General features: G+C 37.6%; 1 protein-coding gene across 5 annotated transcripts in view; it reads left to right on the top strand.

Annotated features, from left to right (window-relative positions):
• rbm33b (RNA binding motif protein 33b) overlaps positions 1–14302 on the top strand; it is a 66751-nt gene that overhangs the window by 14994 nt on the left and 37455 nt on the right. For all 5 annotated transcript variants that reach the window (XM_037530875.1, XM_037530877.1, XM_017711712.2 and 2 more), the window contains 3 exons: positions 6733–6898; positions 7660–7754; positions 13024–13162. In XM_037530875.1, the coding sequence (XP_037386772.1) occupies positions 6733–6898; positions 7660–7754; positions 13024–13162 (400 nt within the window). The remainder of the gene's footprint in view (positions 1–6732; positions 6899–7659; positions 7755–13023; positions 13163–14302) is intronic.

Here is a 14302-nt window from a genome sequence, read left to right as displayed (position 1 = left end):
GATGTTTTTAATACCTCTCGCTCATCATCTAAGCCGCTTATGCTGCTGGGCCCGGGGAAAGAGGTGAGATCTGACCCAGCTCCCACCCTGGACAGGTCATCAGTCACAGGGCAGGTTAGATCATTATCCCCAAGTTTTCTTTGTTAATGTAACAAAACATTGTCATAATTTTTTACAGATGACTGACAACAAACATGGAACAGCCGTCTTATTACTCCTTTAGAATGACGAGGCTGGTTGAACGATAAGCACCAACACATTAGTCTACATATTTTCCTAGAATATCTGCATCCCGGAACAAGTAATAATCCTTTTCCACAAGAATCACTTTAGAGCCTCCATATTCTGGTAGTAAAACTTGTTCACCAAGTTCATCACTGACAGTCTCCACTCTTGCTAATGGCACCAGGTCCTACAGCCACCGCTGTGCCCTGTAGCACTTGGCTTTGTGTCTTTTCTGGAAGCATCATACCTCCTTTAGTCCTGATTCACATATACTGTGTCTGTGTGGAGCGAGCGATGCGGAAAGTTTTGCTCTTCTTTTCGGCGCCCATGTTAACTGGACAGGCTGTGCGTCTCAGATGCCGCACCGAAGCAGTGTGGTATCTAGAGAACGGACCACGCATGGACCATGTCTGTGCTACTTTCTCGCTGGTCCGCTGCTCAAGCACTGTATGTATGAAAGGCCGACAGTGTTCATGCTGCCGCGTCGCTCACGCCACTCAGAACTAAGCCTTAGTCACAATCTCTGTGGCTTACCATGCCACCAACACGCAGTTGAGAGAAATTTCCGGAAAGCCTTAGTCAGGACTAGTTTAGGCGGTGCAGCGGGAGAGTAGAGCCACCTGTTATGCATATGTGACTGTATAATGCAAATTAGAAACTACTACTGTTGCACTTGTGCAGTACAGATGGTGTGTTAAGACAGACATGAAAGAATATCTTACCAAAGCTGCTCTTATCAAGTTTGGAGCAACAGAGGAAAAAAAAGATTTGTCAGTTTTGTTACTTTTGCCTTATTTTAGGTTTTCTGGTATCTAGAAATTAATCAACTTTGTTTGCCCATTTCATTGTAACCTTTTTGCAAAATATGCCGCTTACTCCCCAGTCCTTGCAGTTCGTATGTAGAAACAGGGCTGCAAAAACAGATCATTTTGAATTTATGTTGTGTTGTCTTGTAACCCAATGCATTCACATCTGTCCACCTGTTCAGCAACTTAGCCCATTCATGGTCAGGTTTTAAGGCAGGTGTGGGGAACTCCTGCACTGTTGTGATTTATCTGCTCAAGCACACCTGATTCAACTCAGCTAATTTTAGTTTGTGTGCTAAACAGAAGTCACTTACGTCTGTCAGTTTTAGAGACACAGTAACAAAATCTATCTGTAATTCTAAAAGATAAAATAAAAAATTAATTCTGATTGTATTTGGTGCAAAAAAAAAAAACAGCTCAACTTTGGTGAAAAATATAATAAAGGACAAATAAAATAAAATGTAGGATGTAGTCTCGAGTCTGAGACGTTGCAAGTGAGTTGCCATCTTCGGTCCATGGTGATCAGGCAGGAGACGGTTGAGCATCTTACCACATCACTATGCTGGTAACAAATGATAACACATTCTTCTCTCTGGAAAACTAGTGCCCATAACAAATTACACAGATACACAAATGCCCACAAATGGTGTCCAGTAATGTCTTTCTTCAAGTGGTGGACAGAACCGAAGTAAATGTAATTCGTTACTGTACTCTGCACTTTATATAGTTATAAAGACGGGCTGGTCTGAGTATTTCAGAAACTGCTGATCTGCTGGGATTTTCACGCACAACCATCTCTAGGGTTCACAGAGAACGGTCTGAAAAAGGAAATATCCAGTGAGCGGTCAGTTGTGTGGATGAAAATGCCTTGTTGATGTGAGAGGTCAGAGGAGAATGGGCAGACTGGTTCCAGATGATAGAAAGGCAACAGGAACTCAAATAACCAACCAGAATCTCTGAGGAACGTTTCCAACACCTTGTTGAAAGTCTGACACAAAGAATTAAGACAGTTCTGAAGGCAAAAGGGGGTCCAACCTTTTACTAGGTGTATTAGGTGTACCTAATAAAGTGGCCAGTGAGTGTATATGTCTATGTTTGTATGGACATAAAGTGCTTTGTTTGTTTGATAAAGCTGTAAAACATTACATTGGTGAAATGAGACGTAACCTTTCCTTTAAGTTAAATCAATCAGCAAAATAATTGTAATAATGCTAAAAATTATTTTAATAATAAAATACAGGGTGAGTCAAAAGTCACAGGACAGGTTTTCTTTTATTTTCTTTTATTTTTTATTATCGACTATTATCTCTGGGGTCGTCTCAAACAAATTGTGCGTGCTGAGAAAATCCGCAGCAAACACCACCTTCAGCACCTCATTGTGGAGGCTTATGTGACAGCATAAAAAATAAAATAAAACGGTGTCCTGTGACTTTTGACTCACCCTGTCGATTAATATTGATATTATTATTATTATTAAAGTAAAAAAACTTATTTGGATAGTTCTGTAGAGGTCTGTATTTCATATCACTCAGAGGCACGTTATTTTAAGAATAATTTCTTTATCGAACAAAGCTTTAATGTCCATGTCACAGCCCTGGTTGCTTAATCATGCGAGGAAGCTGTTTGTCCGCATTATATGACAATGATTTTTTTTTTTGTAGCTTCATTCACTGGGTAGGTGTTTTAAATGTTGGTGCTCACTTTTTGTTTTTTGGGCTAAATGTAGACCATCACTAAAGGCGAACTGCAAAATACTGCAATGTTTGGGGTTCTTGGGAGAAACTTGGATGACTCAAGGTTGTGACCCAAATGCGACGAGAAGAAATGCTGCCTCTCATCACTGTCAGCTAACACTACTGTACTGTTTACATCTGTTTACATCTGTTACTTGATGCACTTTATGAACAGCTGCTCTACATATTTGCACATACGCACGTGTGACTTTAGTTTTATTTCAACTTTGCACATACTGTACATTTTTACTTGTGCTTTTACTTTTTTACTACTCTTTTTAGAGTTATTCTTATTTTCTTTTTTTTATTCTCTTAAGATTATATTTGGTGAATGGAGGAACAGCAAAGTAAGAATTTCATTGTACAGTGCAATAGCCTGCTCTGCTGTGCACATGACAATAAAACTCTTGAATTGATCTTGAATTGAATTAAAACCACAGCGCTCTGCTCTACTCAGGAAAACCCACCACTCCACCCACGTTGATGCCCTTCAACATAAAAGTCTTTGTACAAATAAACCTAAAACAGCCCAAAATATGTTTTTAAAAAGAAACTGAACTACTTACAGTGCAGCCAGGCAATACACATTTATCCCGTTCACTTATAGCAGTGAACGTCATGCCAACGCAGTGCTAGACAGCAAGTATTCCCAGAATGAGTGCAAACAGTGTCCCGTCATACTATTTTTGAGGTTCCCAGTGGTGGACAGTAACTAAGTAAATGTAATTAGTTTCTGTACTTTAGTATTTTTGGTGTATCTGTACTGAGGTTTTTCCACTCTGGGCGACTTTTTCCTTTCACTCCGCTACATTTCAGAGTCTAATATCCGACTTTTTCCTCCTACATTTTGAGAAATCTGTTGTTCCTTTTGGTTTCTGTGTGTATAAAAACGTAACATGTCAAAACGAAAGAAGCGCAAAGCCAGAGCACCAATCAGGGCCCAGCGGTCACTTTGTTTAGAGCTGGTTTTGACCTGTTGGTCATATCGACCCAGTGCAGCACATGGTTCAACGTCAGCGCAGCAGCGTAAAACTTTGGGAGAGTCTGTTCAGCATAAATGATGAACTAACCTAACTTTGTGTAAATAGAGCACAATATAGAAATATGTCCACATATGCAGTCGTGACTGACGCGGCTTTTTTCTGAATTTCTACAAACACCGTTTCATTTTATAGTAAATTAGTTTGGGCTGGTTTATGTTTATGAACAGAGGCCTACAGATCAACATAGTAAAGGAGCTCATCTGTGATCCTGAGTTTAAAGCCAGTTTTTATTAAACTTAAACTTGGAACTAAGTTGTAAATAAATCTGAAACTGAAACTTTGCTTGTGTGTAAAAAGTGATTTCAGAGCCACTCAGTTCTCCCTGATGGAAACTGTTTACCTTCAGTGTTTTGTGCTTATGATAATTTTAATAGACGTCAGCGTCACTAATTAATGACGTTCTATTAAAAGACTGGTTTACCAAGAGAGACGCTGGAGGACTTTCACCTGAAATGAGTTCATGAAGCCAGTCTGGTTATAAAAATGATAACAGGACATCAGAGCCAGAATTACTCTTTTAGTACTTTTACTTTATACTTAAGTACATTTGAAGGTAAATACTTTAGTACTTTTACTCAAGTGGAGGTCTAAAGGGAGGAACTTCTACTTTCACTGGAGGAATATTTTACCTTGGGTGTCTCTACTTTAACTCAGGTACATGGTTTGTGTACTTCGTCCACCTCTGGAGGTTTGTAAACAACTCGAAACTGGCAAAAGGCCAAACAGTAGTTCCGTATTTAAAAACTATGGTTGAACTGAAGTTTGGCAAACCCAAAACACGATTTCGATCTGAAGAAGCTGGGCTATTGACCCCGGTCTGGAGAAATGGATTTTACAATGGACAAAGTGGTTGGATTGTGTAGTGGTTAACACCTCTGCCTTCTACACTGTAGACTGGGGTTCAATCCCCACCTGGGTAAACACCCTACACTACACCAATAAGAGTCCTTGGGCAAGACTCCTAACACCACCTTGGCCTCCCTGTGTAAAATGATCAAATTGTAAGTCGCTCTGGAAAAGAGCGTCAGCCAAATGCCATCAATGTAAATGTAAACAAAGCTGTGAATGTGCTCTCAGCTTGGGCGTCAGGTGTGGATGTTCCCAACACAACACCCTGCCATCCCAACTTTGGCAGGGCAAGGATTCAAATATTTGCTGTTGATTACTGCTGAAGCCAAAAAATGGTTTTCGGGACAGCCCTAATGTCGAGACACACGAGGAAAGGTAAACGAAGGCAGACACATACAGAAACAGAGCATGGATGCTACAATACACAGGTTGTTGTTGTTTACTGTCTTTTTATGACATGGAGTTGTTGAGTGTATCAAGCCTATGATATTTGATTAATCTCGTTTGTAATAATATGTAAGTTCTTGAAACAAATCAATATTTGTGCAGCATGCAACAGATGCAGTTGGTGATTTAGCTATAATAAATATGCTATAGCTAAGATTCTCCCCCAGTTATCATTTATGCTGTCAGCGCACTCAGCCAGCCTAATCATTCAGCTAACTAAAGCGGTCCTGGTGTAACATCTCTCTATTAATTATCATCATCTGTTGCCCGTGATGGAGCTCTCTATTTAACGGCCAGCGGATGGCTGTCCAGCGCTTAGGCCCGCTAACACACACACGCTGCAGATGGCGTCTGATCTGCGCTCCGATTTGCACGCTGGTGGTGATGCGGGCGCTGTGCCGAGCCTGTTAGCTCCCATCTGTGGCTCTGGGTGCCATTGTGTGTCAGAGAGGAAGAGACACAAAAGGGGGAGAGAGGGAGAGAGAGAAGTGGAGGGGGGTGGACCTCTATAGGCAGACAGACAGAATTCATTTTGAAATTATTTTCAAATTATTTCAGTGATCAATTATGACGTTGGTGGATCGTATTTCACACTTTACACATTTTATTTTGCTTATTTTAAAGCTGTGCCCCCTTTCATACAGTCATTGTTTCATTGTGTTTACATTAGCAATTATATGACTGACTAACTTTTATCCTAATCAAAATTAATAAAAAGTATTCTTTCATCTATTTGCATTTAAAATAATCTGACTGGGGAGCGGGAGCCCAATTAAAACATCACTTAAGGCCCCACCCTTTCGCGAAACCCCGATACCACTACTGCTGCTGCTAATAGCAATCATAAAACAGTGAATAATAATAAAAATAATAATAATAATTTGAATTTGTATATTGTATATACCCTTTTTGTTTGCCCTGCGATGGACAGGTTATCTGTCCAGGGTGTATCCTGCCTTCCACCAGATCACTGCTGGGATAGGCACCAGCTTCCCCCATGACCCTGAAGGACAAGCGACTTAGATATGTGTGTGTTTGTGTGTGTGTGTGTGTGTGTGTGTGTGTGTGTGTGTGTGTGTGTGTGTATATATATACCTTTTTTGTGGGGCCGATTATATATTTATTTCAGAAGTGGCTAAGCTTAATTCTCAACACTTTGTTAGTGTTAATACTGAATTTTTATGATTAATAGTACTAATAAGTAGTAACAGCAGTAGTAGTATGATGGTAATGTCATTGTTGTATCAAATTTATCTATATTTGTTTTATAGTTGTGGCTCATTTCTCAAACTATGGTAATGTTAGTCCTGGTTCATTCAGTAGTAATAGTAGCAGTAGTGGTTGTTGTTGCTGTTGTTGTTGAAAATGTTGTTTATTTTATGGTAGTTTTTGGTTGCAGTTGGTTATAGATTTCCATATTTTGTTTTTGTACTACTTGTAGTTTAGGTTTTTATTGTTATTCTTATTATTTTCGTTGATGTTTTTCTGTCGATTACAGCTTTCCTTCATTTTTACTGACATGTGTATTAACATAAAGGGAACCTTGTTTGTGGTTGGACAGCAGCTTGTATTGACCACACTGTGATTGGTTGTGAACGAAGCCTATAATTTTCACCTTCCGTCTGATAGGACAAGCCCAGGGAGCCGATGAGGCAGCAGGAGGAGGACTCAACCACAAAAAATGGAGACGGAGGAAGCTGCGGGTTACGCTTCAGAACCGAGAGAAAAGCTACTGCTACCGTAATACGCTCGTCAAGCGCAGCTGGCAGAAAGAGGCCTTTAACTGAGACGCTGGGTAACATTACTTTCTGTTAACTGACGCTGCACCGCAAGCGGCGTTAGTGCTACACACTGTACTTTCAACTGTGGCAACATCAGAGATAGAAAAATAATAAATAAATAAAAAATGACTGGGGCTAAATTGACATTTCAGTTTAAGTTACAAATGTAATTTCCCTTTTGTCAGAAGTCATGACCTTCTGTGACAGCTTTTTTCTATGGCAGGGAAAGCGCTCTGTGGCTGCTGATTGGAGATGTCACCTGAAAGCATTCTGTTACGCCTGATGGTGAAATTAATACTGACACCTAGTGTGAAGGAGAATAATTGCTGATTCACAGCCTATTGAGAGAGAGAGAAAGTGTGGGTGCTTGAAATGAATAATTTGATGCTGTATGTTGGTTGATATGTATATCAACTTGCACAAACATCATTTTCAGGCCACGACGTGTACATTTTTAAGCTGAAATATAACTTAATGTAGGAGGTATAAGGAAAGGCTGAAATACGCCTCCTTTTTTTCTGGCCACGCTTTGTGTTCGTCGACGTTAGGCTTTAGTCACTGTGCCACCTGCCTGCCTGTGATTATTTGGGATTTAAATGCCCAGAGCAAAATGCACAGAGCAGGATAAAATGAAATATTCATGGGTGCAAAGCAGATGTTAGCCTGACCCACAATACACTGACAGTGCTCAGCTTTGTATCCTGTGAGCGTGTGGGTGTTTTGTCGTGGAGGCAAGGGTGTATGTTGGTGTCCACATGTGTTGTTTGATTGACAGAGCTTTGTGAAGAAGACAGACCAGCGTTCTGGAGCCATGTGAATAAACTCAGGCGTCGTGGAAGAGGATGGAGTGGAACACAAGTGGACACGCAGGTAAAAAGCTCAAAAACTGGACTAATGTTTAGCAATTTGGAACAGCAAAAACGGTGTGTGCTCTCAGTTAAGACCTAATTCACTGTTAAAACATGACTTCAGGTCTGATTTTAGATCTTTGACCTTTTACTTTGTGGCAGTAAAGGCGTATTTTCTTTTCATCTACAATAATAAAGGTTCCTCAAAAGCTCATAAAGGCTTGATGTACAGTGGTACACATTTCAGCTTGCATGCATTCTTGTTGAAGTCTGGAAGCTTGACACACACACACACACGCGCGCGTGCACACACGTCACATGGGGAGGTTCAAAGTGTGTGTAATTCAGTATTTATTTATAACCTGTTTATATGTGATTGGGTTTATATAAAATGATAATGAAATAATTGTTGCCATATGGCAACAGCTGTGTGACATTCAAGCTTCTATTTGTGATGCAGATTATAACTTTTTTTTTCATCATTATAATTATTTTCCTACCTTTTTGTAAGTAATTAGAAACTGTTTCCTACAATTTGCAGAAAAAAAATGTCATATTTAAGTTTGCTTCACTTTCCTCCCCTAGAAAAATTACATAACGGAATTTGACTGAAGGTGTTCAGACTTTTGCATCAAATGTGTGTCCATTACAGTCATTTCTTGCCTGGTGGATGACGGTATATTGATCCCACTCCCACTTTCTGCATCACTTCTTATTTTCATTTGAATTTTTTCAACGTTCTGTTAATTCTGCTGTGCTTTAATATAGATTTCACGAGTAAAAACATTGAATAAAGCATGAAACTCAATGCTTAACTACTGATAAACTAAAATAGGGCAGCACATTATGAATTTATTCAGCCAAAAATACGTCTGCCTTTACTGGATGTGACCTAGTTCATTATTAGGGCAGGACTTTAGATCTGATTTTAAGTCTGTTTTAAAAAAAAAAAAAATTCTTTATTTGTCCATATTAAACATCTCAATCATATGATGGTAATTGTCCTTTGGCCGTGATTACCTGTTAGTCCTTCAAGTTCTAAGGCAAGGCCAATGTGTAGATGTTTTTGATGCCCTTTATCGTTTCATATTCACTGGAGATCATTTATATTTATACATTCATGCACACATATTTATCTTTATCATTTAGCGTCTCAAGTCGTAACTTATCCTATGTGTAAATGCAGGATTTTAGTGCTTTAGAGCAGGAAAACATTTGGCTCATCTATAAACGCAGTTTTTTTCCCCTTTTTTCTAGGAGCTACTTTCTTCCTGTAATGTCATTGCAAGAGCGCAGCGAGTTTGCTCAGGAGAGTGTTTGCTATCCACGCTCTGTGCCCTCCTTTATCTGTGTTGATATTTGGATTATGCTGAATAACTTGGCAGTTGTCCATTCTGAGCGCCAATCACATGAAATTAGCTCAGTGTTTAGTTTGGGATTTAGTGTATTGCTCTCCGTTCCTAAGCAGATGGGTGGTGATGAGTTTTGGTAGCGTCTCTAAAATTACAGCAGGAGTTAAATAAAGTTAAGTAAATTTCTTTTTTTTTTTTTTTTTTTTTTTAACAAATTACTTTCTATGAAACAGTCACATGGGTGAGCATGCCGTGCATGTGTGCAAAATGACACGTTTTGTTGCTTTGCTGAGTGAAAATAAGTGAAATATCCCTACAGAGAACATAGTTCTGCATACTTTAAAGCATAATTACTGTTTATTTACTGAATATAAGGCACTGAGAAAGAATAAAAGTTATGACGTATTTTATATGTAATGTTTTATTTCTTCCCATGTGTTGAACACAGCGATTCAGTAGACATTGTGCAGTAAGATGAGCTTATTTTCACGTCAACAAACCATGTAATTTGACTGGCATTCAAGCTTTTTCCTATGACTGCTGAGGGTTTTGTCAGGTGCATAATATACTGTTATATTATAATGATATGCTGATATTGACTCTAATGTGCAAATGCACCTCTAATCAATTAGAATGTATTTTACTGTATCACAGTCGCATCAAAGAAACATCATGAAAAAATCATAAATCTTTATGTTTAGTCACAGTGACAACTTCAGTTACACTGAAGACGCTGCCTCAGCGGCTCTGCATAGAACCTTTCTTAAAAAGGGCACTATAGGGCACCAGAAAGGGTGTCAACAATAGAAACAATGTAACAATAGAAGAAACCTTTTTGGTGCTGCATAGAACCTTTTTCTAAATGGTTCTAAATAGAACTATCTATAGCACATTCATGCAAATTTTCCATCAATCTTGATGATGCAAAGACCAATTTACACATGAATCAGTTTTTTGTGCTTATGGTTCTAAATTGAAGTGTTTTCTTTGCTACAGAACTTTTGAAGCACCATCTTTTTAAAAGTGTAGGATTATAACATTTGCGTTTTGTATACCTGGAGTTAAAGAATTAAATTATTCAAAACTGTTAAGAAAACAGTATTGCACAAACATCCCAACTAGACTAAATATCCTAAATTCTGTCCTATGTTTAGGATAAAAGTCTTTACTTCAGTTTTAACATATGTTTCTGTCATTTTTAGGCAGCTGTGACAGACAGCATAGTTCACTCCAACCAGCATGATAGTGGCTCCTTTGTTCATATTGCAAATTGGTGTTTACACTAGTGAGTCTTTACCTGTGTGTGTTTATATTGATAAAAACCTTATAATATAGCAGTGATGAAAGTGAATAATGAGGAGAAAGAGTTGAACATGGGGCTGTTTATTAGGAGGAATAACGTTAACGTGGCTCATATGCCGTCCAAAAACTTTGTAAAATACGGACTGAAACCGGGGAGCGGTGACACTGGCAAACAGCAGAGGGCACTTTTGCGATGTTCCTGACTTTCAGATTATCTTTTATTTTGACCTTTTTTATTTGCATTGATATGTTTTTTTTTTTTGTTTGTTTGTTTTTTTTTTTTTTTTTTTTTTTTTACATTATATGGATTATGTGTTTGCATTTCAGCTGTGTGTGTATCATTGATTTCTTGGCAACAGATATAATAATTGATTATCAGCCTTGATTGAGTAGTTTAGGATTTCCTAACTTGAGATATAATTCTATAAAATTAAAATCTGTAATATTAATTTTTGAAAAAAACATTCTTTACCTTGTCAGATCTTAAGACTAATATATATATATATATATATATATATATATATATATATATATATATATATATATATACACACACACACACACACACACACACACACATATATATATATATATATATATATATATATATATATATATATATATATATATATATATATACACACACACACACACACACACACACACACACACACACACACATATATATATATATATATATATATATATATATATATATATATATATATATATATATATATATATATATATACATATATACACACTCACCGGCCACTTTATTAGGTACGGTTCAATTGTTTATTTACACAAATAGCCAGTAATCAGCCAATCATACGGCTGCAACTCACTGCTTTTAGGCATGTAGAGGTGATCAAGACAACTTGCTGAAGTGCAGGCCGAGCATCAGAACGGGGAAGAAAGGGGATTTAAGGGACTTTGAACGTGGCGTGTTTGTTGGTGCCAGACGGGCTGGTCTGAGTATTTCAGAAACTGCTGATCTACTGGGAGTTTCACGCACAACCATCTCTAGGGTTCACAGAGAACAGCCCGATAAAGAGGAAATATCCAGTGAGCGGTCAGTTGTGTGGACGAAAATGCCTTGTTGATGTGAGAGGTCAGAGGAGAATGGGCAGACTGGTTCCAGATGATAGAAAGACAACAGGAACTCAAATAACCAACCAGAGTCTCTGAGGAACGTTTCCAGCACCTTGTTGAAAGTCTGACATGAAGAATTAAAGCACTTCTGAAGGAAAAAGGAGGTCCAGCCTTTTACTAGCAAGGTGAACCTAATAAAGTGGCCGGTGAGAGTGTGTGTGTGTGTGTGTATATATATATATATATATATATATATATATATATATATATATATATATATATATATATATATATATATATATATATATATAGTCACAGTACTGGTATTTTATCCATATCCTGCATCCGTGGTCTTTTGCTCATTTAATGAGGAAGGAGAAAGATGACTGCAGTTAAATTATTCTCACGATCACCTTCATTTTTTTTGTCTTTTATCTAACTTAATAATGGGTTTAACTCTAATGCTATAATCAGTGCTAATCAAATGCTGAAATGCACACATTAATCTCCTGGTTGTTCAGCCATTAATAATTTTACAAGAGAAGGAAAAACCCTCTTTACTTTTAATATAAGTCAATGGAACCAGACTTTTTTCCAAGCCAATTTGGGCCGTTTCTTCTAGTCCACTCCTTGTGAGATTTACACACAATGTAAAGGGCAACAGGCTTTGTCAAAAACTGAACAACGACAATGGTGCAAATAATTAAGGCAAATTTATACAATTATATAATACAATTATATATGATATAAAGCGTGATTTTTTATTATTTTTTTAATTGCTTGTGTTGTGTAAATAGCTCATACGTACAAGATGGGCTATTTATTATCATTTGTACCAAAATAAATGATGCATTGACTTGTTGAATGATCATAACACTCTTGTGCATTCTCTTTCTCTCTCTCTCTCGCTCGCTCACTCCCTCTCTCTCGCTCATGAATTCATGGCTAATCTGTGATCACAGCTCTAATGCACACAGACAGGCCTTTCGCCCTCCTCAGTGCTTGAGTCATCACATTTATTGAGCATTCAGACTGAGACTGCTGACCCAAGAGGAGCTCACACTGTGTCCAGACTGGATAGCTGTATTCAGGAAGATTAAATAGATTCTAAATCACTGTTTTATTTATGCATTTGTTTGTTTGTTTATTTATTTTTAGATGAGCGTAAACCTGCAAAAGTATTGCGTGTCTCAGACTGTGCATTAAGTAGTCTCAAATACTTTGGCTTGTATGGTTACTGATGATATATGATATGATGAGATATATATATATATATATATATATATATATATATATATATATATATATATATATATATATATATATATATATATATATATATATATATATATATATATATATATATATATACACACAAAGAGATGACAGCTACTGTTTTTAGCAATTACATGTACTGTTTTCTGTAGTTGCATCCATACAGTGGGTTCCCTTGTTAGACATCTCAGAGTAAGCTGGTTCTCCAGAGTGATTGCAGAGTACATTTGTGCTGCTGGTGAAAACTTCCCTTACTTTTACCCACAGAATGCCCTTCGCATCAAGACCCCTTGGAAAATGCCACAGCACTCCCAGAATGAGGCCCAAAGCACCAACCAAAGCCCTGGCTCTTCACTGATTCTTTGGATGGGTGGGCTGCAGTCTGCAGGCGTCTCCCCCCAACAAGGTCTGTCCCAACAAGGGCTCTATTTGAGTTTTAATGCATGAGCATCACTAAAAATGTTTTATAATGAGAGACCCTGGTTTCTTAGTTTCTTCATTTAGACCACTTTTATTAAAATGCTGTCACGGTCATAAAGTATAGATCATTAGGTTTTTCTCACAAACACTGGAACCTTGAACTTGAGAAATTTTAAATGACTAAAACTTACCATTTTCTTCATAATAATTCTGAATCATTTGAGTTTTAAGTTTTTGTTTGATTAAAAAAAGCAAAAAATATAAGTATTGATAATGAGAACTTCACAATTGTTTTGCTGTACCATATAAAGCTTCACTTGATCTACTAAGTGTGAATAAGATTTATCCCCTTGATGCTTATGACACTCTATCCAGCCTCTGAAAGCTATCTGATGCTCGCCACATAGTATCTGCTGCCCATCTGATAATATCTGGTGCACACCACATAGTCTCTGGTCCTCACCTGATTTTTGCCTAAACATAACACATCCTTTCAGCGTCTCTGTAACACTATGTTTATGGACATGTTTTTGTGGATCTCTCTCTCATTTGAAAAAAATGACCTTTATATTGTGTGACTAATTAATTAATTAATTAATGGACCAAAGATAGAGCTTTGAATACAATATTATTCTATCACATTAAGGGTATGAGCGTTTTCTTATTACCGCTTTGGAGAAACAAGATTCATGACAGCCACGTCATATATTTTAAATAACTTAAGTTCTCTGACCAAACCAGGAACGGCTGATTCAGAATCTCGATAACGATCTTAATTAGTAAGCTTTTAATTGTAACATGTCCTTTCCGATTTCTGCCGTCACTGGAATAGAATTATGCGCTGCACTGCCACAGTGCGTCTTCACCTGAGCTAGAAACCCATTTACTGACCCATGATTATATTCACTGGGCTTTATTTGTTGCCCACTGGCCTGAAAGTCCCTGAATCTCTAAATCTGGCATGGCTTTCGTCACAGCAGAGAGCCCTAAGAGTGTACTGTGCCTGTTCTTGGTAATAATCTATACTTTATTGAATGCTAGATGTATATCTTTGCCTTGGTAGCTTTTTAGAAACTTATCATTTTATAGAAGAAGGAAAAATACAGTATAAAATAATATAAGTATA

This window comes from Pygocentrus nattereri, chromosome 19, assembly GCF_015220715.1.
Source record: "Pygocentrus nattereri isolate fPygNat1 chromosome 19, fPygNat1.pri, whole genome shotgun sequence".
Taxonomy (NCBI): domain Eukaryota; kingdom Metazoa; phylum Chordata; class Actinopteri; order Characiformes; family Serrasalmidae; genus Pygocentrus; species Pygocentrus nattereri.
Note: the sequence above shows the minus strand (reverse complement) of the source record. Positions and strands in the feature narration are given on the sequence as shown.